The sequence below is a fragment of the Lytechinus variegatus genome, chromosome 1, assembly GCF_018143015.1.
Source record: "Lytechinus variegatus isolate NC3 chromosome 1, Lvar_3.0, whole genome shotgun sequence".
Taxonomy (NCBI): Eukaryota; Metazoa; Echinodermata; class Echinoidea; order Temnopleuroida; family Toxopneustidae; genus Lytechinus; species Lytechinus variegatus.
Window position 1 is genome coordinate 63499587 of NC_054740.1, and position 27430 is coordinate 63527016.

At 34.8% G+C, this 27430-nt stretch overlaps 3 protein-coding genes across 4 annotated transcripts in view; 2 read left to right on the top strand and 1 right to left on the bottom strand.

Moving 5' to 3' along the window:
- The first annotated feature begins 289 nt into the window (after window positions 1-289).
- On the top strand, window positions 290-12317 carry LOC121419521 (mitochondrial folate transporter/carrier-like). The gene is made up of 8 exons (XM_041613979.1): window positions 290-395; window positions 4620-4817; window positions 5282-5432; window positions 6488-6573; window positions 7380-7555; window positions 8656-8769; window positions 9074-9219; window positions 11533-12317. The coding sequence occupies exons 2-8, from the start codon at window positions 4667-4669 to the stop codon at window positions 11657-11659; spliced, it is 951 nt and encodes a 316-aa protein (XP_041469913.1). The 5' UTR covers window positions 290-395; window positions 4620-4666; the 3' UTR covers window positions 11660-12317.
- Window positions 12318-17654: 5337 nt separating this feature from the next.
- On the bottom strand, window positions 17655-22824 carry LOC121419549 (60S ribosomal protein L30-like). Its single transcript, XM_041614008.1, has 5 exons — window positions 22764-22824; window positions 22599-22646; window positions 18949-19094; window positions 18293-18423; window positions 17655-17766 (listed from the first exon to the last, which is right to left on the bottom strand). The coding sequence occupies exons 2-5, from the start codon at window positions 22617-22619 to the stop codon at window positions 17720-17722; spliced, it is 345 nt and encodes a 114-aa protein (XP_041469942.1). The 5' UTR covers window positions 22620-22646; window positions 22764-22824; the 3' UTR covers window positions 17655-17719.
- Window positions 22825-22851: 27 nt separating this feature from the next.
- The window catches only part of LOC121419532 (WD repeat-containing protein 35-like), a 36187-nt gene continuing 31608 nt past the window's right edge, over window positions 22852-27430 (top strand). For both annotated transcript variants that reach the window (XM_041613990.1, XM_041613997.1), the window contains exons 1-2: window positions 22852-22971; window positions 26511-26628. In XM_041613990.1, the coding sequence (XP_041469924.1) occupies window positions 22948-22971; window positions 26511-26628 (142 nt within the window). In that variant the 5' untranslated portion in view covers window positions 22852-22947. The remainder of the gene's footprint in view (window positions 22972-26510; window positions 26629-27430) is intronic.

Here is a 27430-nt window from a genome sequence, read left to right on the forward strand (position 1 = left end):
TTTACCCATCAGGAAAAATGCTTTCATCTCAGTAACGGCATTTCTGCGAATCACTGCCCTCAAAATAATGGCACCTGTATACAAGTTATATCCTGTATAATAATTGTAAATGTGTTATTGTTAAATACCGGTACATGATGTAAAACTAAAAGGCGTTCTAAAACTAAAGATAGCTAGCAACACTGCTGTGTGTTGCTGCCCTCTACGTTCGAAAATATGCTTATTGCCTCGGCTCCACATATGCGCGCGCGCTATGCTATGCTACAGTACATGCATGCAGTATATATATACAGACCAGCCAAGTGGGCGGTAATCTGGCATGCACAGCAAATACAATTCTTAATTTAACGCTAGACTTCAGTTGTACTGTAAGTTGTAGAACAACTAAGGTTTTGGTAAGTAAAAAGAATTAAGTCCCTTTTTTAAACTGTCTTAACGTTGACTAAATCGCCTGAAGGAATGAATGTAACGCGTGATTTTTATTTTTTTTCATTTACGTAATACAATTTTGTCCCACATATTAATATTTGTGTAAGTTATTGGCTGTCTCTATTCTTCCTTCTGCCTCGGCGCCTCACTCAGGAGTCAGGCTCGCTCTGCCTGGCTCTGCTGCTAAGCCTAAGTCTAAACAGTAGGTCTATGTATAAGAGTAAGATGATAGGAGAGAATGGACGCCGTGGTGCGCTGGTGTTGGGTTGAACAAGTAAATGAGGGGGTCTGGAAAGTGATGGAGACAGATTATTTTTTTGTGTGTGGATTTTAATTAGTGGCACTCGTCCTCAAGTTTTCTCATCTAACCTTTTTCTTGGCAGCATATGGTCCAATTGTGAAAATATACATTGCCCTTTTTTCCCCCCATCCCTTGCCCAAAGCATTGCAAATATGCAAACTATTTTTTGATGGAAAGGCCATCTAAACTCATCGATATCATTTTAAATAATGAATAAAAACTCAACAATATCTCTAGGTGAAGCTCAGGGTGACCAGATTTACAAAATGAAATACGGGACAATCAACAAAGTATGCTGCATGAGCGGATCGACCAAGCCAGGTCTTAATAAAAAAAAGATCAACAAAGAAATTAAGGCTACGCAGTGTTAGACTTGTGAAAAGATATAAAGAATTGGGAGGGTGAACAAAAGAATGAAGGAGAGAACGAAAAGACAAAAGAAAAGAGATGAATTGAGAAGAAAGAAAAGAATGAAGGGGGAAAAAATAAAGAATGTTAGAATAAAAGAAGGATGAAAGAAAGAATGAATAAAGGAGAAAAAAGTTTCCATCCTTCTTTGAAATGAATAAAGAAAGAAAAAGAAATGTGTGAAAGAAAAAAATAGGAAGAGAAAGGAGAAAGGAAAGTAAGAAAAAGGAGGAAAGAATGAGAATGAAGGAAATGTTTCCTTCATTCTTTGAAAGAAAGAAACTAAGACTGGGATAAACTGGAAGGAAGGGAGGGAGGGAAAGAAAAAATAAGGGGAATGAAAAAAACTAATATAAAGAATGAAAGAAAGGATGAAAGAGAGTGAGGAAAGAATTAAGGGAAGAGAGAATGAAAAAAAATGATTGAATGAGAGAAAGAAGGAAAAGAAAAGGGAGAGGAAGGGAGAATGAAGCCAAAAAAAGATCAAGCAAAGAAAAAATGAAGGAAATTAAAAAAAAGGAAATTTAAGAAAAGAAGGAAAGAATATAAGACAAAGGAAATAAAGAAAAATCAACAGAGAGAGAAAGGATCAGGAATGAAAAATAGGAAATAAAGATAGATGGAACAGAAAAGGGCAAACAGGAAGGATGGAAGGACGAAGAAAGGATTTGGAAAAGAAAAAAGTTCAAACTTCAAGGGAAAAAAAATCCAATCTAACAAAGATCATAGTGATGTATTTTTTAAATATATATTAGAAATAAAAAAACAAATGTTTTAGAAACGAATAAAATTTGTTTTAGAAACGAATAAAATTTAGTATTGAAACATGGTCAAACTTAAAATTAGATGAAACATTGCGGCATCATACACAGGCATCTCTTCCTTCCCAGTTTTAGTTCGCATCAGTCACAAGACTCAACAACTAGATCTAGTTATGAAAAGTCAATAACGTGTTACTCCGATTTACATCACCAAATCAGTACTCGGAGAATTCATAATATAATTATAAAGATATCCCGCCAATTTTGTGATTATTTTGGTGGAAAAACTGTTTATCTCATGTGACATAGACAGTTTGCACCAATGAGAATCTGCTCCGATCCTACATGCCTAGCTAGTGGCCTGCCACAAACAGGAAGGAAGCCAGTTAGTTTGCAATGTATTGGGTTAGTAAGGAAATCACTGCAGAAATTGTGAAAGTTTACATCTATTGATTTTTATTTGCTGTTTCTGATTTGTCATCTGTTTGTTATTTGATGAAAATTTGTCACTTTCAAATGTTTTAACTATATTTTGTTCAAAATTCTAAAATACTGGAAGAATAGGTGTCCTGGGAAGGGTTTGTCGGGACGCCGGGACAAAGGAGCAAAATATGGACGATCTCAGGAAAAACGGGATGTCTGATCACCCTGGTGAAGCTCATCCATTTGTCTCGATTACGTTTATAGTGTTCAGTTCAAAAAGAAAAAAGATCTTATGAAAATATGGAGGGTTATCAACCCCGTTTGGACCACTGACTGACCTTTCAGGTTTGGACGAAACTTTGCTGGTAATGTATTCTGGTTAGGGAGTCTTGGCAAATTCGCAATTTTGTTGTGTATCAATAATGTATGAAATAGAAAAAATAAAGAACAAAGTCGGTTATTTCGGGAAAAAAAATCAATTTCTGTTATGGGACTCTTGATGAAGAACATGAAGAAGCCGTTTATTCTTTTCTGATTAATGAACCTGACGATAGAAATACTTTTTTTTTAAACAAAGTTAGGCATTAATTTCCGATTTATGAATATGACAGCAGTTCAGAATAAGAATATGCTAATTCATGTGCATTTTTCAAAATTCACAAAAAATGCTTCTTTATTTGTTGACCGATTTTGAATTTTTTTGCTTCCATCTGGTAGAGCTTCATGAGGTTCACCAAACTTCTACACAGAATTTTGAAATTTTGACTAGAACAATTTTTTTGCTAATTTATGCAAAATTAATTTATAAATATTTTTAGAAATTCACATAAAATGCTTTTTCTTCTTTAATTGTTGACTGATTTTTACTTTTTTTTCTTCTTCCATCTTGTAGAACTTTGAGGTTCACCAAACTTCTACACAGAATTTTGAAATTTTCAGTAGAAAATTACTTATGCTAATTCATGCAAAATTTATTCAGAAATCACAGAAAATGCCTCTTCTTTATTTGTTAACTGATTTTGATATTTTTTTCTTCCATCTGGTAGAACTTCATGAGGCCCACCAAACTTCTACACAGAATTTTTGAAATTTTCAGTAGAAAATGGAGTATGCTAATTTATGTGAAATGTATTCATAAATCACAGAAAATGCCTTTTATTCTTTATTTGTTGACAGATTTTGATTTTTTTTCTTCCATCTGGTAGAGCTGCATGAGGTTCACCAAACATGTACACAAAATTTTGAAATTTTGTCGGGAAAATTATTCTAATTTACGCAAAATTTATTCATAAATCACAAAAAATGTTTTTTCTTCTTTCGTTTGTTGATCAATTTCAATTTTGTTTACCTTATATGTTAGCTCGAGGTGGTGATACAAAATTTCAACATGGAATTTTGAAATATGCTAGTTTATTCATATATTTTCAAAACTCACAAAAATTACTTAATTATTTGTTGATTGATTTTGGTTATTTTTGTTCCATCTGAGAGCTACATTAGGTTCACCAAGGTTCTACACAGCGTTAAGAAACTTTGACTAGATAATTATTAATACTTAATTTATATGAAATTTATTCATAGATGACCAAAAAAAATGCTTCTATGTCATTTCTTCATCAATTTCAATTCTATATCCTCAATTTATGTCACCTATGTAATTCACTACAGTGTCAACTGGGCTGAAATTAAAATTGTGTTAAATTTTGTTGCGAGATGCCGGATGAGCTCCACATCATTGATGTGCTAGTTTCATTCTTCTAGTGTTTTTGACACCTTTAACCTTTATTACTTTAGTTTTCCTTTCAAAATACATACTTTTTTTCATTCTTTTAGTGTTTTTGACACCTTTATTACTTTAAAGTACGTAACATGCCCTATCTTGTAAAAGAGATCCATTTTACTTGTTTTTTTTTTTAGAAGTGGCCCCTGGGTATATTTATTTAATTAAGACATGATTTAGCAAGGTGAGGAAAAGTAGCTACTGACCTCTGCCTAACCAGAATTAATTCTGACAAATTTTCATCGTCAATGTGTTCAATGCTTTAATTTTGTTTATGTTTAGTCAGAAAAATAAATCCACTATGAGGCTCGATATGTTAGTTGCAATATTGGGTTAAAAATAAGGGGGAAATAAAAGAGACAAACATGAGAAAAGAAAAAAAGGAAAACATAAAATAAAAGATGAGCGAAAGGCATAAAATCAAAAGAAACCAAAGAAGAAAATAAGAGAAAAACAACTGTTGATTTCATTCTGTGTTGCTATTCATAATGATTGTCTTTTACATCATCTCACTCAGGCAATCTTATGGAGTTGACGATTGATCCGAGAGACACCAGATAAACAATGGCGGCGGCAGCATCAGAGAACATCCAGAAGCAGGCATCCTCACTCTTCTCTCAGTTGAAGTATGAGCATCTTGTGGCGGGCATTAGCGGTGGCGTTCTCTCTACCATGGTCCTTCATCCGCTAGATCTCATTAAAGTCAGGTTTCAAGGTACAATAACTGCATGCTTTCAAGATTAAACAGGGCTTGTGTGGCACTAGTTCAATTGGGTAAAAATGATACAAAAATCTGAATATTATCTGCATATAAATGATAGTGAACAGAGTGACATTTAAAAATATCTTGAAACCCTGTCAAATAAATGGAAACAAAGTGGGCCCTCCAACAGAGCCCTGGGGGATGCCACAGACCAATAGTCTAGATGAAGAGGTAACACCATTTAGGAGGACTGGCTGTGAATGGTATGAGAGATAAGATTTCAGCTACTTATTGTAGGGCCTTGCCCTGAACACCTAAACATGTCAGAGTGTTAGTAAGTAAGGTGTGGATGTTCATTTCAGAATGTATAATTATCTGTAGTGATTGTTAAAACTGTGATTTTCTTTAGCAGTCAAGTAAAGGAAATATGGTCTGAAATATGCCAATGATTAATGTTTTTATGTCATTTATTACAGTGAGTGATGGAAATCAAGCACGGCCCACGTACAATGGACTGGTCCATGCCTTCCGGAGCATTGTCAAGCAGAGGGGCTACCTAGGCCTCTACCAGGGGGTCACACCTAACGTGTGGGGTGCAGGAGCATCATGGGGATTCTACTTCTTTTTGTGAGTTCCGTGTAATTGATTCAAGTTCAAATGATACACTGTTAATATGCGTTGAAACATTTTCTGTTAAAATTAGCAGTTGAGTGTACAGGAGCTGTAAAGTAGAGCTGCCAACCACTACGTTTTTGGTGTATTTAGTACGTTTTTTGCAACCAAAAATACGGCAGTACGTTTTTTTTTTTTAAAGTAATAATTTAGAAAAATCATCCCTATATGTCTCTATGTCATAAAACTTTCACAAATATGTTTATTGGATTAATGTAATTACAGGTACCTTTTTTTTTCAAAATCATTTTGTTAAAACTGGGGTGAGATATGCACATGTTTCAATGTTTTGTTTTTTTTCCTCTGCAAGAGCAGTGTGCATTTTAACTGGCATGTAGCTTGAATGCCGCGATAATCGCACGCCACGCATTTTATTATGAAATCCATTTTGGGGGGGGGGAAGGGGAATACAGTTTTTTTTAATCACAGAATACATTTTTTCATTCCCAGAGGTTGGCAGGTCTGGTAAAGGGGAAATTTACCATGATGATAATAGTAGGAAAGTAGAGAAAAATAGGGGTGAGGTTTGATGAAAATGTATGGAAAATAAGACTGTTTGAATATTTTTTTTTGGGGGTAGCTTATTGGTGTCATTTGTGAGCAGCTCCCCATATTTCATGTACAATAAATTCCATCATTCCAATCTTTAATTAGAACATGAAATTAGAATTGGATATGAAATGATGTATCTGATGATGTATACACCTCACAAACATTACAAAGTTGCATATTGGGGACCTCCTCTCACACTTCATTTGGAGTGCAGCTGTGTGTCTGTGACATCCCAAATTAATAATTCTAATGTTATTAATAATTCATAACTCCCTTATTCTGTCACAGATTTTCATCAAAGTTTCACCAATATTTTTCTCCAATAATTTTTTTTTTAATGTATCATCAGGGTGAACTTCCTCTTAATATTATATCCATGACTAGTCTTAATGGTGTTTCGTTATCGGTGCTTGTACATGTAGATCTAAGTTGGAATTATTTCTGTGTTTTGTTTACAGTTACAATGCAATAAAGACATACATGCAGGGAGATACCTCGACACCGCTTGGTCCTGGACATCACATGTTGGCCGCTGCACAATCGGGTAAGTTTTCCTTTTAAATACCTATCTCCTCATTTTCACTCCAAAAAAATATTTGTTATATTCTTTGGCTAATTTTTTTTTGTTATTGTGGATTACTGGAAAAAAGGTACAATTATTCTATGAAATAGGAGAATAATAATATAATATAATATCCACATGTAAATTAAGTAAGCTACATCTCCTAGATGTCTTATAGAATTTATTCATAATCTTCCCAGGCAAGAATGATAATTGAAATCCTATATTACCAGTATGTTTGGGTAGGATATTTTAATTCAATTTTTTTTTTAAAGGTATGTCATTCCTATAAGGATGCATGCTTGATAATAATTTCAATTAATCCTTTTTAATTGATATTCATTTTCTTGTTTTCTGCTTCTACTGTAATATCAAGATGATAAAAGATTCAAAATTAATTTAAACACACTCAATTCGTGTACTCACAAGTCACTTTCATTATTGCGTAAGCCTCAATTATTACTGGATGTAATGTTGTTTGCTTGATCATACTTTTATCCAGTATTCAATTTTCTTAGAAATGAGAAGCAGAGAAGATGAAACTAACTATGAAGTCTTCCTTTTTTAATTTTTTTTTTTGAGTGAGGCACATAATGGCCCTGTCACACGTAGTGCAGTGTAGGTACCAATTTGGTAGGATGGTTCATAAAAAGCGGGTGTATTACCTCTCGTCATAAACAATCCTATTTGGGTGGTGAGAACAAGAGTCTTTCTTCAGTCAGACAGTATAATAGTATAATTCACTGTGTTTTCACTAGCCCGTTTCATGATATCCATATTTCCCGCAGGTGTGTTAACTCTCTTCATAACCAATCCTATATGGGTGGTGAAAACACGACTCTGTCTTCAGTACGATGGCATTGACAAGAAGACCGATGCTGGACATTCAGGGAGGAGATATCGAGGGATGTGGGATGCCTTGATCAAAATCCATAGATACGAAGGACTTCGGGGACTCTATAAGGTGATTCAAGTCCAGGGTCCTGAAAACAAGTGCATGAATTCTATAACCAATTTAATAATTTTAGTAGCTTAAAATTGTTCTTGACAATTCATTATTCTATCTGTTACTATGAAAGAGGTCGATGCTCCGTTGTAGTATACAAATATACAACAAGGGTGTGTAGCTATTTCAAACTAGTGTGGGTTTTAATACTTTAACAAGGGATGTGTATCATCTGTTTTAAAAGGTGCGAATCCTTGTTATTTGATAAGCTGTCGTCATACAAAAACCATAACTAGTCATAATACTTAATCTACATGCACATGTATGACTACTCAATATGGCCAAAGACACTACAGGGTTGAGATTGGACACTTCAGCATTTTTTAAAAATTAATTTTGAACAGATTCCAATTAAATTACCAACCGAGTGTTTCTGTGTATGAATGCAAAATATGTGCCAAAGGATTTTGGTAGAAAAGGTGTAATTGCTGAAAAATTGACTCAACATTCATGACCATCCAGCCAAATGTCCTGTCTTTTTCAGGTTATATTTTATCATTTCACAGAGTTAAATCTATGTAAATTAAGAAAAATTTAGATCTCCCTTGATAAGGGGACAATTAACCTTGATTTGAAAGATTTGCTCATGAAATCATTTTTTTCACTGCAATTACAGGTGCCTATAATAATAATATAATCAGCTATAATGCTGATAACATGTTCCTTTGGTTATTATTATTTTATTTGGCATTTTAAAAACAGAGAGAATACAAACAAATCGGATATGATGATACATAATAGAGAAAATAAGACCTGGATGAGAGTTGGAGAGGCTGCCTGGGTATGGAAAAGGCTAACTTAATAGCCATAACCCACAGGTCTTCCTCCCCAAACCTCCCCAACTCCATCCAGGTCAGAATACTAACGGTAAAAATAAACTGAAGATATGTAGAATCGGCAAAATACAATGGTCATACATGTGATTTGGTCACCTCTAGCCAACCCCCACAATACCTCCCCCGATCTCATCATTATGTATTTACAGGTTTTAGAATGATGATCAACAAACATTAAAGCAATCATAAATTCAAAAATATAAATCTCAATTTATTCTGTAGGGTCTTGTGCCAGGACTGTTTGGTGTATCCCATGGTGCATTGCAGTTCATGGCTTATGAAGAGCTAAAGAAGTCGTACAATAGCTACATGGGTCTACCATCAACGGGACAACTGGTAAGCTTTCTATTTTACATGGTGCTTCTTTATATTTTAACAATTTTAATCCAAGACTTCATCAGACCAGTATAAATTGTATATTTACTATTATTATATTATATCACTATTATTATTATAATAATAATAGTGATATTAATAGATATGTAAATGAACATTATTTTACTAGTTTTCTAAGATCTATCAACCCCACACATTTTTATTATGTTTTTTTTCCAACGATCAATTATTACAAATCAATGAAGGGAAATTTTGAAATTATTTTGGAATAAAAATCAAACCTCCATATTTCTGTCTATCCCAGGGTGCCTTAGAATACATCACCTTTGCAGCGTTATCAAAGATGTTTGCTGTAGTAACCACATACCCTTACCAAGTAGTACGGTCCAGGTTACAAGATCAACACGCGCAGTACCAAGGAGTCAAGAATACAATAAGTGTAACCTACAGGTAAGTATTGTGTAATAAGCCATTACGTAGTTCCTTTCTGCGCATGGTCAAAAGATTCTACGCAAGATCAGAGGTTGGTCATTTGTACTAAAGTGACATGGTGGTTTAAAATCTAATGAGATAAGCACCAACTTTGATGTCTTGATTATTCATATATTCTTTTGAATTGTGGTTTTCATTTACATCCACAAAAAACAACAATGCGTCCACGAACGACTGGTATTTCACAGATTGCCAAGTACATTGTGCAACATGCTATGATGTGCATTCAAAGTCGGAATGTAACAAATGCCTTCATAAAGTGTTCATTGGTGTGCTATTCTAGTCACCTGGTCTATTCAATTTCTTCATCCTGCTATGTAAGGCATACTTACAAGTAATATCTTGCTTTGAAATCTGCCTATCATAATGAAAGAAATGAAAGGTCATTTGACCAAAATTTTCCATGAAGTTACTACGAACTGGTCTATTCTTCTTGATCTGTGTTAACTCTTTGAATTAATAATGCAATATAACAATGCATTATATAGTCAAATTCAACGTTGTTATTGGTGGTTGAAGCATAATTCAGATTGCCTTCCTTTGCTCCAGCACCTAATGTGAGTTTACAAATTTTTTTTTTATCTAAATCACACTAGCCCAACCATTTGGTGTTATAGTCCTGTGCTTTGATTTGGTCAGTCTAAGCAGAATACTTTTTTGGGGAAGGGGGGTGAGGGCTGAGTGATGTAAACAAAAATCTGTTTATATTCTGACAGCATAGGTAGATAGATAGATAGATGGATGTTGGAAATTTGAACATATACATAAAACACAGTGAAATATAATGGATTTCCAACAACTATATTATAAGCATTTATAAATGATTTCAATTAGGAAAGTAGGATTAGCATTTAATTTCTGAAGGTTTCCATGGCAAAGGAGAATAGTGTAGTAGGTTTCACGGTACACCATGTATCTTTCGTGGGCAATTGTTGGTCCTGAAAAGGACCACCCAGACTCAAGTTTGTCTTGTTGTCTTCAATGAAATATAATGGATTTTCATATTTCCAACAACAAAAACATTCAAAAACGATTTTTTTTTTAATGCTCTAAGCAACATGTAAAAATACTCCGTACGATGACAAGAACACACTTGTTGAAACATCAAGTTTGGGTGGTCCTGTTCAGGACCGACAATTGTCCAAGAAAGATACATGGTATACCGCGAAACCTTCTACAATAAGATAAGCATGTTCTCACCATCTCACTTACAGTTGAGGCCAGAAGTTTACATACACCCAGGAAATTCAAAGAAAAGAGGACACTTGCCAAACATCATAAAATTTACTGTATCTTATAAAATATTTGTGCTATTATGATGAATTTGATATCAAACAAATGAGTATGTCATGGCTCTTCATCTCATTGCTTTGTCATCAGGAGCTGAAAAATATTTAGGTGTCATTTTTTCCCCAAAAAATCTTCATATTTTAGACAAATTAAAAATAAAAACTTGACAGAAACATTTCATATTTGTGCTAGTTACTTCTCAACACAAACATTTCAGATTACACTTTTTTGTTCAGTTGTGACATATTATGATAGAAAATGTTATATAAATCATAGATTTGACATTTGTATATTTCTATGAAACGATGTTAAAAAATATAATAACAATAGAATACATTTATCACCAATATTACTTTTTTTGCTTCAATGAAATTCCATCTGAAATATACATTAATTCCAACGACATCTCAATTATGTGAACGAGCTGAATACGCTCTTTTGCTTGATTACAAATTAGTCATGTATTATTTATATTTCTGAAGATATAGTAAATTTTACAATGTTTGGTAAGCGAACAAATTTTTAATGAATTCCATGGGTGTATGTAAACTTTTGGCCTCAACTGTATATGTATACAGTGTCTCACACAAAGGAGACTACTGTAGCATGCACTACTGGGTGCCGCAGAGGGTACTATTGACTTTGCAATCTTGAAAGTGCAATTTTGTCATCCACTTACAAAATTTTGCATTTTTTTTTCTTCATTTGGGAGATTTTCTGTGTACTCTACATGATGCTAATGGAATTGGAGTCACACAGCCCCAATATCTGGAGTATTGATGCTTCAAGATCAAGTAAATTATATATTATCACATAAAACAATGACACATTTTCTTCATTAACTAAGAAACACATTCCACAGAGTTGCTCCTTTAGTCAGATGGTTGAATTCCTGTCAGCTTAACTATTGTTTTGTGCTTATATTTCTTCCTTTCATTCTTTTTTTTTTAATTCCCCCCTCTCTCTCTTTCTTTATCACAGGGGTGAAGGATGGAAGGGCTTTTATAAGGGATTGGTACCAAACCTCTTGAGAGTCACACCGGCATGCTGTATAACATTCGTTGTCTATGAGAAGATATCCCATGCGTTACTGCCACCCAAAGGATGAACTTTCAGGGATAGGTGTACAGATGACAAGACATGGACGATGCAGTAACCTTCAGTACTTCTCACAACCAACATCAGAGGGCGCCAAGCGTAGATCAAAGATGATTTTTTTTTTTAAATTAGTAGTGCAATTGTCTTTGCGAGTTTGAACTCGTGCAAATATATTTTCCACTTACAAGGATTCTCATTATAAGAGATGAGATAGTTTGTGGTAAAGATATGAAATGATTGATAAATGCCATCTTTTTATTCTCAATGGTGATAAAAGATTATCATAATCATCTAGTGAAGCTTATGTACTTTTTTTGTCATTCTTATTTTACTCTTGGTTGTAATTCGAGAATATGTGACCTGCTTCCCCGAAACCACACGTTACTCAAAATAAATTTTGAGAAATTTTCAAGTACAGAAAGAAATTGGTGTCAGAAACACCTGTGTGTTTTTTTCCTTTATTAAACATTACAACTTCAAATCTTGACAGAATGAAGATTTTTTTTCTCTGTTTTTTATAATATTTACTATTTTAAGTCAAATTGATATTTCAGCTAATGTTGGTTTTGGGGTGGCTGGACACATACCGGTATGTTATAGAGTACTGAAGTGATGGTGTCACAAACAACTTTTTTGGCATTCCAGCGTTTTTGATACCATATTTTATAGCGCATGATGAAAAAAACCCACGTCCAAAATTTGGTGAGAACCGGTCAATGGGCCCCCCACCCGAGTTATGACCTCATGAATACATTATTAGCCCCATTGAAGTCAATGTATTATTGGCCTGGTTCCTAACTTTTGGAACCAGGCCAATAATACATGGGCTAATTATGTATTCATGAGGTCATATCTTGTTGCCCCATGGGCCGATTCTCACCAAATTTTGGTTGTGGGGGTTTTTCATCATCCGCTCTAAAAATTTGGGATAAAATGATGAAATGCCAAAGTGAGATTGATGACATCACACTGCGGTACTGTTTTATGCATTAAGTCAATCATGCAATACAAATTCAGTTTTATTTCAATACAAAGTCTAGTACTGTTAGTGTCTTCTAGTTATCTCCATCTTGTGTGCCTTGTTTTTATGCAATCTTTTGTTTTCGTAAGAACATCTTTCAATAGTGTGGGTGTTGGGATTTGAGGATAGGGTATTCATGGGAAGTTTCTTTCAATTATTGGAGGTCCATGTTGAGAAAGATCTTTTAGAGGGGGGGGGGGTGACTTGTTGAGTTGGATTGGGTTAACAGGGATAATGTCTGTTTCAGGCTGTTTTTTGACTGAAACCCATTTAAACCACTATTTTTTGACAGTATTGTGAGATGAAGTTAATTATGGACCCACTATTGACTATTCATTGAAGTTTTGAAGGCAAAGTATTTTGATATCTTCTTATTGTGCAGCAGTTCCTGAATTATTGCACAACTTGGTTCCTCGACAATTTTTTGTCCCTTGTTTTAGAATACATCAAGATATTGCTGAAACGTGTTGTGTGCCAAACCCTGATGAGCTCTGTGGTGTAAACACTCAGAGAACACATTTTAAATGTATTTAATTATATTTGATGAATATATGTATATTCATTCTCTTTTGTAACTGTACTCCAAGCTACACACACATGTATTTGTGGAAGGATACCAGGTTTATATCTAAAGTCTTTATCATGTCAATGCAGTTGATTATACTTTGGTGCTTATATCATGTTGTATATTTGTTATAAACCAAGAACAACTTAAAATCATTGTCTGCCAAGATAATTAATGAAAGGCATGATATATATTTTTTTCATGAATATTGTGTTACAGTTTCCATTAGGAGCTTTCACAAGCAGAAAGGTCACAAGTGTATTGAATTACTGAATGTGTGATGTGCTAGTATATACTCAAAGAGTGCTTTTATAACAAAAAATATGAACATTACCAAGAGAGGGCGTAAAAATTAACATTTTCATAAAGAATCAACATATTAAAAATTGACTTAGCACCATGGTCATTAGACTTGTAAGATCAGAAAAATATGAATTCATTTTTAACACCGAGGCTTTAGTTTGATATATTTGTTGCTGAAGTGAGTTAGCCTATGTAAAGTCTAAAGCCCAGTGCACACCATGCGATTGCAGCAAGATAACAGAGTGTGCGTGACCCTACAACACCTGCTACTGGGACCTGCTTTGTTGGAGTAGGACAGCAGACCAAATCGCAGACATTTGACCAGTCAAATCTTTCTGCAATTTGAGCCGATCAGATTTGTCTAGAGGATGTCATGTTCTAAAGAAGAGGTGCCATGAGATGTAGTACGCTGCAGAGCTGTTGCAAAGTGTGCGCAGGTCTCCGATGCGATTGTACCGAGATGGGACTGGCAAATTGTTGCCACGGGATCTTAGTGCAATTGCATCGCAGTGTGCACGTGGCTTAATGCAAGATAAGATATTGTATCATATCTTTTATGTGGGGAATGTTTTTTATTTTATTTCAGGAATAGAGTTTGATAAAGTATTTCATAATGGCTCATGATTAACAAGGGGGAAAGTGCAAACAGTGTATTAGAAGTTTCATCTATCACAATACTATCTAGAATAGGTCTGTTGTAAGAAAATACCCTTTCTCCTTTGATATTCTTTTTTAATTTTTACTTGAATAATTGCCCCTCAAAGTTATTTTGAACTTGTTGCAACTAACTTTGCAAAAAGTAAACTCTTATCCCTGATTAGAAAACAAAATACTTGACCTAAGTTTAAGAAATTGTAGCTGATGAAGACAAAAAGTGTGAAATGCTGAAAATGTGTTTGCAATGGCAATAATTTAACAACTCTGCCATGCAGGAAACAATGAAGTCATGTCCTCACTAAACTGACATTCATATGTATTCATGCTTCTTAGAATAGTGATTTTTTTTTATGAGTCACATATTCAATGATCAAGAAATGAGAATCTATGTGAATTCCACATAAATTACATACACTGATTTGTTTATATATTGTCATATACTGCTTTTGAAAATCACCAGATTCGTTAGATTATTCCAAATTGAATACTAGTATTATAATAGTTGTTCATAGTCATAAACAAACATTCATGAAATGTTGCAAAAGATCTTAGAATAGGTATAGTGTTAGAAGAAAACAACTAAATTCCACGTGTTGCCAGCAGTGATTTCTCATTGGCTATTTCATTTTTTTGATTGAGCATTATCATGTTTATTTTTCAGAATACCTTCCCAACAATGAACAGTGCAATGGATCGTGATGCATTATTAATAAATGTATTCCATATATAATTTTTTGAAAGCTTCTTGTATTTAGTATGCACCAGTCTTGTTTAAATCACCTTATGGAAAACATTTGTCTGCAGTGATTTAAAGGGAGGGGGTGGAGGTATTAGGGAGGGAAGATAAAGAGGGAAGAAAAGAACCAAATAGAGGGGCAGGAGAGAGCAAGAGTGGAGCGGGAGAGAGAGAAAATAGGAGAGTAAGGACTGGAAGTATGTTGCAAGTATTTATGAAGAGTATATTTTGATAAAAACAGGAAGCAAAAGAAGACTTCATGGTTTGCCCTAGGGCCTTTTCATACGTGAATCTTCAGGCACGGATCCGGGTGCTTTAATTCCATGCCCTGACGTATACATTTGCATACAACTTATTTGCATACGCATACAACTTTAACTGGCAAGAAACACATATAGCCGAGGTGGAAAAACAGGGTTAGAGAAAGGGTGGGGGGAAACAATGGAGAACTTCAATAATTTAACCACGCACAGCGTGGAAGCAAAATTCCATATATAAATTTAGAGCAAGAGTGAAGGAGCTTCTCTTTTGAGAAAAAAAAAGAAAAGAAAAAACATGAAGCTACCTTTCTTCCCTTCCCTTTTCTCCTCTCTTTTCCCCCTTCTTTTTGGGGACGTTTTTTTTGGGGGCGACTACTCCCCCTGGCTACGTGCCCGTATCAATTTCAAATAGATTACAACTAGCAAAAGCTGATACATTTGATTCTATCAGAATCAAAGCAAGAAAATTATTGATACAGTAAAAACAATGTGTCAAATATCACAGGTCAATTCTTTTAATGAAAAATGATGAGAAGTGACATGGCAAGTTCAGTTCTTGAAAGTAGGTCATAGGTGATACACGTAAAATGTATTGTTTTCTACATGTAAGCAAAGGTTATTTGTGTTGAAAATTCTAAACAAATGCAAGAAAATGTTGAAGTCATTTGATATGGTTTTCCATGAATTTCAGAGGGTCAAGTTTTAGACAACAATCAAGACATTTAAGAGGATACATAACAGTATAAAATGGACACAAAATATTAGATAATTTTATTGCGAAAATTACTTGTACATATTTGCATTGTACGTCTCTCCTCTCTGTGTCCTCAGATCTTCCTCCTGTTCTCTTTCTCAACACACTTTATTAGAAAATTCGCCTAGTTTGTTTTCTTCTAGACACAAAACGTCTCTTGCTTTCTCTTGCGCTTCGCGTGCATTAATCAGCCCCCCGTAAAAGTCGCAACTCGGGATTCGCGCCCGAATCTTTAGTCATCGTAATAATTTTGCAATTTCATCTTTAGAATAATCAGACCTTTCACACACTCTAAAACTTGTGATTTGAATTCTAATCCGAGTGGAGGCGGTATGTGTCTTTGCCTCCTTGTCAATCAAATCACTGCATCGCAAATACAAACTGCGATTAGTGTATGTCGATTGTAGGCCTATAATCTACAGAATTGCCTCAAAGGTCACATAAGCTCACCCCCCCAGATGTTTGGGGGTCAAGCTTTTCATATGTGAAATTCGTACTGTAATTTGAGTGAAAACTGGAATTCAGTAGAATTTGAATTCATGATTCTAGTCATGTTTCAGTTTGTATTAACACATGCTAAATATTCGTCACTAGCCTTATTTTCACGGGAACCATTTTTCAAAAAACAATTTTCTTACTGTATGGAAAGGCGGCTAGGCTCTTTACCCAAGTATTTTGAGACATTCCCCACAACATGAAAGATTATAATTAAAATGCCAGGTACTCCGATAATTAAAAACAAATTAACCCATACATTTAAAATATCTTACCTGCTTTCCGTGGTGGATCCATCCCCCCCCTTACCTTTTTGAGAGTCAGCAAACATTTTTAATGGAATGTCATTCATCTATATTGAAATGACCTTTGTCTTTTTTTTCTGGCCAAATTTTATGCAGATAAAAAATGACCTTCATTTTGAAGTGAAAACCTTTTTTTTTCTTGCTTCTCAAATTTTCTAAGGGAAAGTATGCCCTGCCCCCTCTTGGAAAATCCTGGCTCCGCAACTGCATGGTTCTATCACTTCTATGAGAAGTTTTACGTAAACTATCAAGAGGCATTTATGCTAATAAACCACATTTCATGGCTCATCATGGCAAGGCTTCTAGCATGTGATGCTTCAAAATAAAAGCTTTACAACTTCACATCTCTCTCTGTTACGTATTTTGATTGAACTATGAATTTTTTCCTACTATCTACTGCTTTTATAAAAAACAAATTTATCATGATCAGTGTGAAGGTACACTGCTTTACTAGAAAAACGATTTCTTTACTCCAACCAACCTCTACAAGCATCATAATTTTCTATTCTTCCTCTCTCCTTGCTTGCAAACACCACACCATTTATTCCAGATGCAACTTAGATTATTCAACCTTTACTGCTTCTTTCAACCTACTCCCACTCTTGACTTCCATCACACCCTTTTCAAAATCTCTTTCATGTGATCTCTAGCATTTCATAAAACCTTTTGTAATGTTACGCACAACATTACGCACGACTGGAACGTGTTCTCAGGTGCTAGGTCAGTTACGTAGGTTTTGAAAGGGATATATCAAGAAAGGGTCACCGGTCATGCGCAAAGTCATTTGTAAGTTAAGAACAGCTTTACAAAATACCCACCTGCCTTTCTAACAGTGGGTGATCTTCCACACAGATTTCTTTTTTTTAAATCAGACAAAAATAACACAACAAATGAGCCGGAGACTTGGCATTACATTTGCACAAGACAATATGATTTATTTGACCCCAAGAACTGACCCCCTTGCTGCTACGACCTTACGAGGTCTGCTCAGATGGCATACTGCGGATGATGTCACTGTCACCTGAGGGCAAGAAAACAGAAAGAATCCTCAATATATTAATTCTTCATAGTTGACTACATGTAGACTTTTAGTTTCTTCCCAGACCTGCTTCAAGATATTCTGTTGAAAACAACCTAATTTCAACTTATAAGCCTAATAGGGCATTGCAAGTTTTATATGCAGAAATTGTTTAAATTTTTTAAATTCCATTATTCCCTATCAATGCTTTGAAAATGCTAGGTGAAATGACTAAACAGCAATTATGCATGTTATGCATTTATTTTTTTTTATTATAACATCCAAGTAACCTGCTATCATAATTCTATAAAACATTATAACATCCAATTTTTTTGTTTTATTTTAATTTTTATGAAAACGTCTATGATAATGAATAAACATATTTTCAGATCAGAACGTGCAACAGCAGGCATGCATTATTTACATCTTTCAATTTGAATTTCACAAGAGCAAACAAGATTTGTATGGCCCCTGGACATTTGATTAAGGCAGATTCACTTGTACTTCTTTACATAAAAGATATACATACCAGGATCTGTGATGCATAGTGTGCATACCCTGAAGTACTTTCCGCAAGCTGTTCCCAGTTCAATGTTGTTTCCACTGTAGTGATGGACACCAGTCTTGGCCAACATGGCGTAGTATTCAACCTCGCTTTTCCTATGGTATAAATGGTATTAAGTATTAGGCAATCATTTGAATAATGCATAAATCTTTTCTTTTTTTAATATGTATACAGAAATACATTACATACTTCTAAAACTTCAAAACCAACAATATTTCTGGACCAATTACTTACTGAAATTTTTCATTTTGTATATGGATCAACACTGCTTTTCTAAAAAGCAATATTCCGAAACATTTCTGCAAAAGACACACACAAAGAACTATCAAAGTGGTGGCTGACCCAGGATAAACATTTATGGTTATTTTTTTCTTTAGGGATTGCCGATTGTTTTTTTTTTAAACCAATATTAGTTAATAGAAGCGAGACTGCTAGAGGCATAAAAGCACAATAAAATTTTTCAACAAAGCTCTTTGAGAAATTTTAATAGGAGACAAATGCCTGAGTGTTTTTCCTTTTTCAATTGGAAGCGCAACTGTTAATATATCAATGGCATTATTCAAGAAGGGAAATGATTAAGAGTGATTCCATTCAATAAGATGAAAACTTGATATCTTTACCTGAGTGGAGTTGTGTTGTTGGCAAGGATGACAAGCTTTGCCTTGCCGTTGCGGAGTGACTTCAATGTCTGCTTGTATCCAAGATTGTATTTGCCGCTCTTCATCACCAGCTGCAATCGGGTGTTGATGGATTCCATCTGTTTTTTCTGTAAAACAAACCAAATAAAAATGAGTCAAAACGTGAGCACCATGCTTTACCAAGGTAATAAAGGAGCGCCTTGAGTACTTAGCAAGGTAGCTATGTGTGCAGTACAAAAAATATTCAGTTATTCATTATCATTATCATTATTATTATTTCATCAGGACAGGGTAACAAATTACAACAAGTGGAATGCCTTTGGCAGTCTCGCCTGCATTAGGCAATTCGATATAACACTAATATGATAAAATATCATTTGACCCAAAATGACCTTTGACCATGAGCAAAAATCATTCATACTTGAATACCCTTATGTCAATGTTTCAAGAGCTAGATCCATTTAAGGTATGATGCCAATTCAACACATACTCCCAACATGCCAGAGTTTATGGACCTTTAAATGACCTTTGATCTTGGCTATGTTCTTGAAACGTGCACAGGGTATTCAGGGATACATTGCTGCTCTTACATGTATGTCCAAGTTTAATGAACTAGATCCATAAACTTTTTAAGTTATAATGACAATTCCACAACTACTCCTAACATTACCAAAGTTTATTGACCCTAAGTGACCTTTGACCTTAGTCATGTGACCTGAAACTCGCACAGGATGTTCACGGATACTTGATTGCTTTGATGTCCAAGTTTCATCAACTACATGTAGATCCATAAAATTTCAAAGTTATGACAATTCCTCAAAATACTCCAACATGGCCAAAGTTCTTTCACCCTAATGGGGTGTTGCAAGAAACTTGCAATCAATTGCGAGTCTATTTTTTGTCCCTAAATCAATCATGTCTTGCAGTTAATTGAAAATTAGTGATTGATTGCTTATCTGCTCCTTGAAACAAGAAGTTTAATCCGATTTGCTACAGCTAACGTTGATCCATCAGTTGTAAAATTGCTACAGAATATTTGCAAAATATTTCTTGCAACACCCCCTATTATTTCATGTGGTCTCATGCCACATCCCCCCCCCTAGAACATCAATCAACAGAAAAACTGTATACACATGTGAAAAACAATACAAGAATGTAGTCTGTTTTAGATGAAAGAATGAAAAATAAACTTTGACAACAAGCAATTAGCCGTCACACAAATAACATTAATTTTACATCTCGCTCCCATCCCGGGATCTCACTTTTCTCCTTTCACAAAATCATGCAAGCGCATATGGTAAGCCATTTTAACATTTATTCATTGTCAAGAATTTGTTTATTAACCTCATAAAATCATTTTTATACCAAGAATTTAATTCTTGATATCAAGGATTCATTTCTTGATATCAAGGATTCAATTCTTTATATCAAGAATTTATTTCTGATTTTGAGCATCAATGTATTACAAAAAATCATTCTGAATTTTAATCAGAAATTAATTCTTAATATCAAGAAATGAGTTTTTCATATGAAAATAAATGTTTTGTGGGATCAAGAATTCAACTTTTGATATCAAGAATTCATTTCTTGATATCAAGAATTCATTTTTTTATATTTCTTGATACTTTCATTTCTTGATATCCCGAAATCCTTTTTTTATATCAATATATCAAGAATTTATTTATTGATATCAAGAATTCTAATTTGTGAACCACATGAAACCATTTCTTGATATCAAGAATTCATTTCTTGGCTAGGTTGTATGAAAGTAGGGCTAGGTGACACGTGCTAATTCATTTCTTGATATAAAGAAATCGATTTTTGATATCACGAAATGAATTCTTGATGTCAATGAATTCTTGATATCAAGAATTCATTTCTTGATATCAATGATTCATTTCTTGATATAAAGGATTAAATTCTTTATATCAGGAATTCATTTCTTGATAGCAAGAATTCATTTCTGATTTCGAGCATCAATGTATTGCAAAAAATCATCCTAATTTTTAATCCAAAAAGAATTCTTGATATCAAGAAATGAGTTTTTAATATAAAACAATGTTTTCTGGTATCAAGAATTTAATTTTTTATATCAAGAAATCGTTTTTTGATATCATAAAATGAATTCCTCATATCAAGAAATTAATTCTTAATATCAAAAATTCATTTTTGGAATGATTTCTTGATAATTTCATTTCTTGATATCAAGAAAATTGAGAATGAATGCTAAGAATATTTCTTAGCAAGTAACTAGCAGGAAAATTATGTGGAACAATTCATTTTAAAATCAAAATTTCTTGAAAACTATCAGAATATGTTATCATGTAAAAATGAAAGGCTACATTGCACCGCGGACAATTCAGTTCCAAACATAGCATGCATGTCTGGCTCAGCTAGCGCTAGACCAAAAGCTTCGGTCTCACTCACCAAATACAGAGACCGAAGTTCTAGCGCGATCTGTACAGGGCCAGGGGACTCAATGGCCATATGTTTTTATCGGACAAAACGGGGAAGTGAATTTGCGTGACAGCCGAGGTCAAGTCACTGTTTTTGTTCCTTTCAACTTGATTTTTCTCCGTTTTTTGGCAATTAATACCAAGAGGGAATATTAATTTGCATTTTAGTTGCAATAATTGTCAATTTTTTTATTCATTAAAGACAAAAATTGAAGAGCTCTGACGGGGGGATTTTGCATTGCAAGTCCCCTAATGGTGGCTGCACGATAGCGAGCAGTCTGTGCACGAGGAGAAATAAAAAAAAAATGTTAAAAAACTCCTCGAAACAGACGGCTGCCAGCTGTCTAAGCTAGCGCTAGCTAGCCGCACCAGCAAAGCTGGCCTGGCATGGCCGGCAGGAACTGTTAATGTGCCAGGGCAGTGTCTATCCGGTCATCAAACGATCGTAGTTTCTTGCCGAAATGATTCTGAAACATCCTATACTTTTGAGGATTGATGATGAATGAAGCAACAATTATTTCCCCACTTTTTTATGTTTTTTTTTTTGCCTGTAACCTGTGTAATGCTGTATCGCTCGCTTTTGGCGCATCGAGAGCTGGTGTAATTGACATGTCGCATGCAACGCGTGTTTTCTACAGTCACTGGCGAGAATGGTGCATGCCTCTCGATCGGACACGGCCGGCCGCGCATACGGTACACACTTAGATAGGTAGTATTTCAAGCATCGCGATTGGCCAATACGCGTCACATGATATCCAACTTTTTTGTGCATGCACGGCAGTGCAATTAAAGGTGCGCAACAAAAATTGACATGGGCATTGCACGCTCAAACAGAAGTCCAACAAAACAGTTCTGTAAGTGTAACTTTTTAAGAATTTGTTTCTGTGTTCCTATTTAAATTATAAAAATATAACAAAACAAATAGGCCCTAATCATGCTAATGCAAAGTAAATGCAGAGCAGAGCAAGCTCGGTTTCTTCAGTTCAGATGGCACACTGGGCACTCGCCGCCAGCGGCTCGTGCACAGTGCGGCACCTATCTAAAGCTAAAGTCAAACTTGACTCAAAGAAACCTCGCGTGCTCTGCATTTCCACTAACGCACTCAGCTGCACTGGTTCTGCACTGCATGCATACAGTACCGTACATCATGCACACAGAGAACAATCCTCCACTTACCTGCTTCTTTGAGGCCACCATTTTGTCAGATTTTGCAGCTTTCTCGATCTAAAACAAAAATAATACGATAGAAAATCAGAACAAGACTTAAAATTAGTTATTGCTTTGTGACTCATAACTTTAAAACTAACATAATTGCAATTTTTATTCGGAGTATCTACTCACATCGTGAGAAAAATTACGCCGCAACGTGAAAAGGCTGTTATCCCATCATGCATTCTGCGAGTTACTTCCGTATAATGTCAAAGTGCATGAACTTCGCATATTTTTATTTCGAAGTCGTCCCTTCTTTTCGCCGGGCTTATTTTCCGAATCGATGGATTCTTAATTAGTACAGAAAACCTTCAGTATGTTCGTGTATCTTAGCAAAAAGGTAAGACTATACGTTAGACATCAAAATATAGACCAGTCACTGGACCAGTATTTCCACGATCGAGCTCTAGCGCTCTCCATCATCTGGAAAGTCAAAACGGTACAGAATTAGGGTCAGGAGCTGTCGAGTGTCGTCATGACTCCCCGACGCTTCAGGCCGAGTAACTCCATCGAGTTCCGTTGCGCGTTTATGCGGCTGGGAAGCGGAGCTGCGCCAGCGCCAGGCCAGGGCATGGCAGGAGTCAAACAAAATTCAAACTGGCATGGCTTGGGGCTATTAATTTCTAGGTAGGAGCCTCCTGGGCCTGGCTATCTAGGGCCTGTTTCTTGACGAGATGAGCGATACCTATAGTACCCGGTATATACCTAGGTCCTAGGACCATTCTTCCAAGATTTTTGGATTTTTTCACGAAATTAAAGGCAGGATTGGCCACTCATTCAATCAATGTGTTTACTTTTGTTTTATAAAGGATGTACCGTACTTTTTGCCCTAGGGCTAGGAGTGAACACATGTTTAGAGTATGATTTGCGCTAGTAAAATGAATAAATACATGAATGAATGAATGAATGAATAAATAAATGAATGAATTTTATTTTTTTTTAATTCCACATGTGGTCGCATTTCATAAGTTGGGTATGCAAAAAGGGTGGCGTATGAACAATTTTCCACACGGTGCCATGGATAAATTGTTGCTACATCACAGTATCTTGACCAAATTTATTGAGTAAGATCTCATTTTGAAGCTAGAACTATAGGCTAAATATATTACTATGAATTAGATCAATACAATATCAGGAACAAAAACTATAGCACATTAAGTTTGAAGTAACAGGGGTGGCGGAGCCGGTGGATGCGGAGCCGGTGGATGTGGTAAATGATAAAATATTAATTAAACCTAATTAACAACTTACTATAATATGTAATATGACTGTTATCTTCATATTTCTGGGCGTTTTAAGCAGGGAACAACTAAATGTCATAAAAATTTGACAATTTTGAAAATATGCAGCAATGGAATACATGTGTATGTCAGCTCTGATCTGCAACCTAATCAATTAGTAAACCGGAGAGATTTGGTTAATTATCTAATTTGTAATCTTAATTTTTAGTACAAATGTTGTGTATCATTGCAACAAACATTTGTACCCATGATATTGTCATTTTGCCAAGCATATAAATACAGTGACAGGTATTTGGGGGGCAAAAATGTGAAATTAAATACTGTTAATTAATTAGTATAATTAATATGCATACAATAATAGATAATTATGTGATTTTTGGTACAGATTTAATTATTTAATTATTGATGTTTAAAGATTATAACTGCAAAATACTAGGGTGATCCAACGTTGCATTAACTTTTGACACCATTTTATGTGCAGCAGGTCCAATTTGAGAAAAACACATTTCAAAATTCACATTTACATTGACGTCTATGTAATAATTAGCTGTTAATTAGTCATTTTAAGGAAAAATAAAGGTATTCGAGACTTAAAACTTTTTCATTATTTAGAGAATGGTAATAGCTATAACATATCAAAAAATAAAATTTTTGACCATTTTTACCCTGTTCGCGAAATTGGACCACCTTATGACATGCGACCATGTATGAATAAATTTGGTATCACTTGACCTTTCAAATGATACCAAGGCAATAACTCTAATTTTCATCAAGAAATTATTAAGTTATTCCAGTTTAAGTCATGCATTTTCAAATATGTGGTCATTGTCTTAAAGACAATGGAGTACAGAACCGATTTTTGTGACCATTTTGAACCCAAGTCTTCGACAGGCTCTAACTTCTTTGTTTTTGAGCCAGAGTTGTAAATGACTGGAACTCCTTGCCGGCAGAGATAGTTACTGCATCAACGTTGAACAGATTCCAGTCACAGTTAGACAAGTTTTGGTCTGCAGTGCAATATACTCACCCATGGGAATAGTAACTCTGGCACAGCACACAGGCACACATTATTTTAATAGTTAGATGGAGATAGCAACAGTGATAGACCTGGAAACACGACTGCATAATTAATTGCATTTTTCCAGTAGATCCGGTAATAAGGTAATAAGATATGATTATGAAGTAATTTAGGTATCGCAATTAGGTCCACAATTTAGGCACCAACACTCCTGCAATTTAAGACACAATTATCAAAATTGGGTTTTTAAATGGGCTCTAAGAGCCTCCTTAACCCTGCCACACTCATCTGTACACCCTCGTCGTGAAGACAGTGAGATGTGGCCATCAAGGTAACTTCAAGGTAACTCATTTTGTATACATGTATGTACGGGGTTGCTTTTTTACGTATGAAAATTATTCCTTTTGTACTTTGTATGACCAAATAAAAATACAAGTGTGCTTTTTTTCTAATGTATTTGATTGTTTTACCAATTCCTTTTGTATTCTATTGTTTCAACAATTTGTTATACTATGTAGCTTTTGATTTTAGAGACAATGGACATTTGATTTACATTTTTTAGGAGGGATGAGCAGCTGAGTGAAAAATATGTATGTAGCAAGAACTAGCATTGTATGCAATTTATTTCAAGTATCAAGAAGGATAAAAATTAAGCTCCAAACAAACACTAAAAACAAGAGAAACAAAAGTGACACAAACAAAAAGTTGTTCCAATCTCATCCCCATTTTCCAGTTTAAATCACAACCCCCACCTGCACCCCTAATGAAAAAAAAAGAAAAGTAAATAAAAAAAAAAATAGTAGAATTAATGAAAAAAACCCCATAAATTCAGGACTTAGACCCAGATCTGGAAATGAAATATTCTTTCCTCTGAGTTTTCATGTATTTTTTACAAGAGTGAAAAAAATTACAACAAAAAATAAACAACATATAGTTCATGCATTTTAATTTTAAAAAATCAGCATTTAAGATATTCTTCTTTCAAAAGCAAATCCAGTCTCCAAATAATGAAAAATGACTCCAAAAAATTGAAAAAATAAACAATACAAAAACTTAAGAAAGAAAAACTAAAAATATATTTAAAAAAAGAAGTAAAAAAAAATAGATAAACATAGTTTTTGCATTTTAATTAAAAAGTCAACATTTATGATATTCCCCTTTCAAAAGCAAATCCAGTCTCAAAATAATGAAACATGATTGAAAAGTTTACGAATATATTTTTTTTCTCCAAAAAAAAGAAACACTATAGATTTTGCATTTTAATTTAAAAGTGTCCAATCTGTTTACTGTAATATACTTTGGTGGAACGTTAATTGACAAACGAACAGTAGCACTTGCGGGCCTTTGTTCACGGTACATAGAATTTTCTCTATTTTTGTTTAGTTTGTCATCGCTTTGATTAATTTTTCCCCTCCTAACAAGATACTTTTATGTTTGTGGAGGAGTTGTAGACCAAAGCAGGGGCCACAAAGCTGGGGGGGGGGGTGGCTTCAGCCCCCATTTTGCAGCCCCATACTGCTGCATTTAGTCATTGGCTTCATAAGGCTATGATACTTTCTGTTGAGATTTCATAATCATGGAGGGCACTAACACAAATGCTGTTGAATTTTTCCTTTACAGATTGCAATTCCTAATAATATCAAGCTTCGATGTGTTTCATGGAACCAGGAGCATGGTTATATAGCATGCGGTGGGGAGAATGGATTACTCAAAGTACTTAAACTGGATTCCGGAGCTGGTATGTTTACCATAATACGAAATAAGGATTAGCGGTGATGCAGGGTTAGACCCTAATTGACATTTCAATCAACTTTGAATGTCGATTTAAGGTTGTTGTTTTTTTAACAATAAAAAAGAAATTTCATTCTTAATCTTGTTTTGTAACATATTATTCACAATGTTTGTCAATAAGCCTGAGTCATATCGATTATTTTGAAAACCGGTGTTCGACAGCTCTAATTCGATCGAACATCGATGCATCGAATATTGAAGGCGGGGAAAATTTTGTCTTTTGTTTTTGCGTCGATGCGATGCGCTTTGCATATGCACTACGCACTGACGGTATGCGCTGGCGTTGGCCGGGTGAGCGTTGCACAAGCAGATGACAGAGCAAAGTTCGTTTGTATTTTCCATGATCACAAAACACACAAAAAAGGCCGGGGACCAAAGCAGAATTCTTCCCAAAATATCTTCAACAATGATATTTGCAGATGACAACATATAAGTTTAAAATGAAACGATAATAAAGACATGAATCACGCAGAGTCGATCCGAATGATTTTCGGTCAACTAGCATTCGCAGTCCATTCACTAGCCCCGTCCGCAGCTCCGTACACTCACTCTCCCGAAACGACAGGCGTGCTTGACGTCAGCGCCAGCAAACAATTGCAATCAACGGAGAGCGCTGTAACTTGCCTGAGATTGTGTAGTTGGATCCAAAATGAGCTCCAAATAAATTTATGGGAATAAATACGTAATTTTCTCTGGATGGTCATTTGAATTGCTATTCAATGCTGATATAACGATTGTGAGGAAAGATT

Coding starts and splice junctions, on each gene's coding strand:
- LOC121419549 (XM_041614008.1), bottom strand. CDS start 22,619: ATGGTGGCCTCAAAGAAGCAG. Junction 18,424..18,948: donor AACAACACAACTCCACTCAG/GTAAAGATATCA, acceptor TTTATACCATAG/GAAAAGCGAGGTTGAATACT. Junction 17,767..18,292: donor ACTATGCATCACAGATCCTG/GTATGTATATCT, acceptor TCTTGCCCTCAG/GTGACAGTGACATCATCCGC.
- LOC121419521 (XM_041613979.1), top strand. CDS start 4,667: ATGGCGGCGGCAGCATCAGAGAACATCCAGAAGCAGGCATCCTCACTC. Junction 4,818..5,281: donor CATTAAAGTCAGGTTTCAAG/GTACAATAACTG, acceptor CATTTATTACAG/TGAGTGATGGAAATCAAGCA. Junction 9,220..11,532: donor ACAATAAGTGTAACCTACAG/GTAAGTATTGTG, acceptor TCTTTATCACAG/GGGTGAAGGATGGAAGGGCT.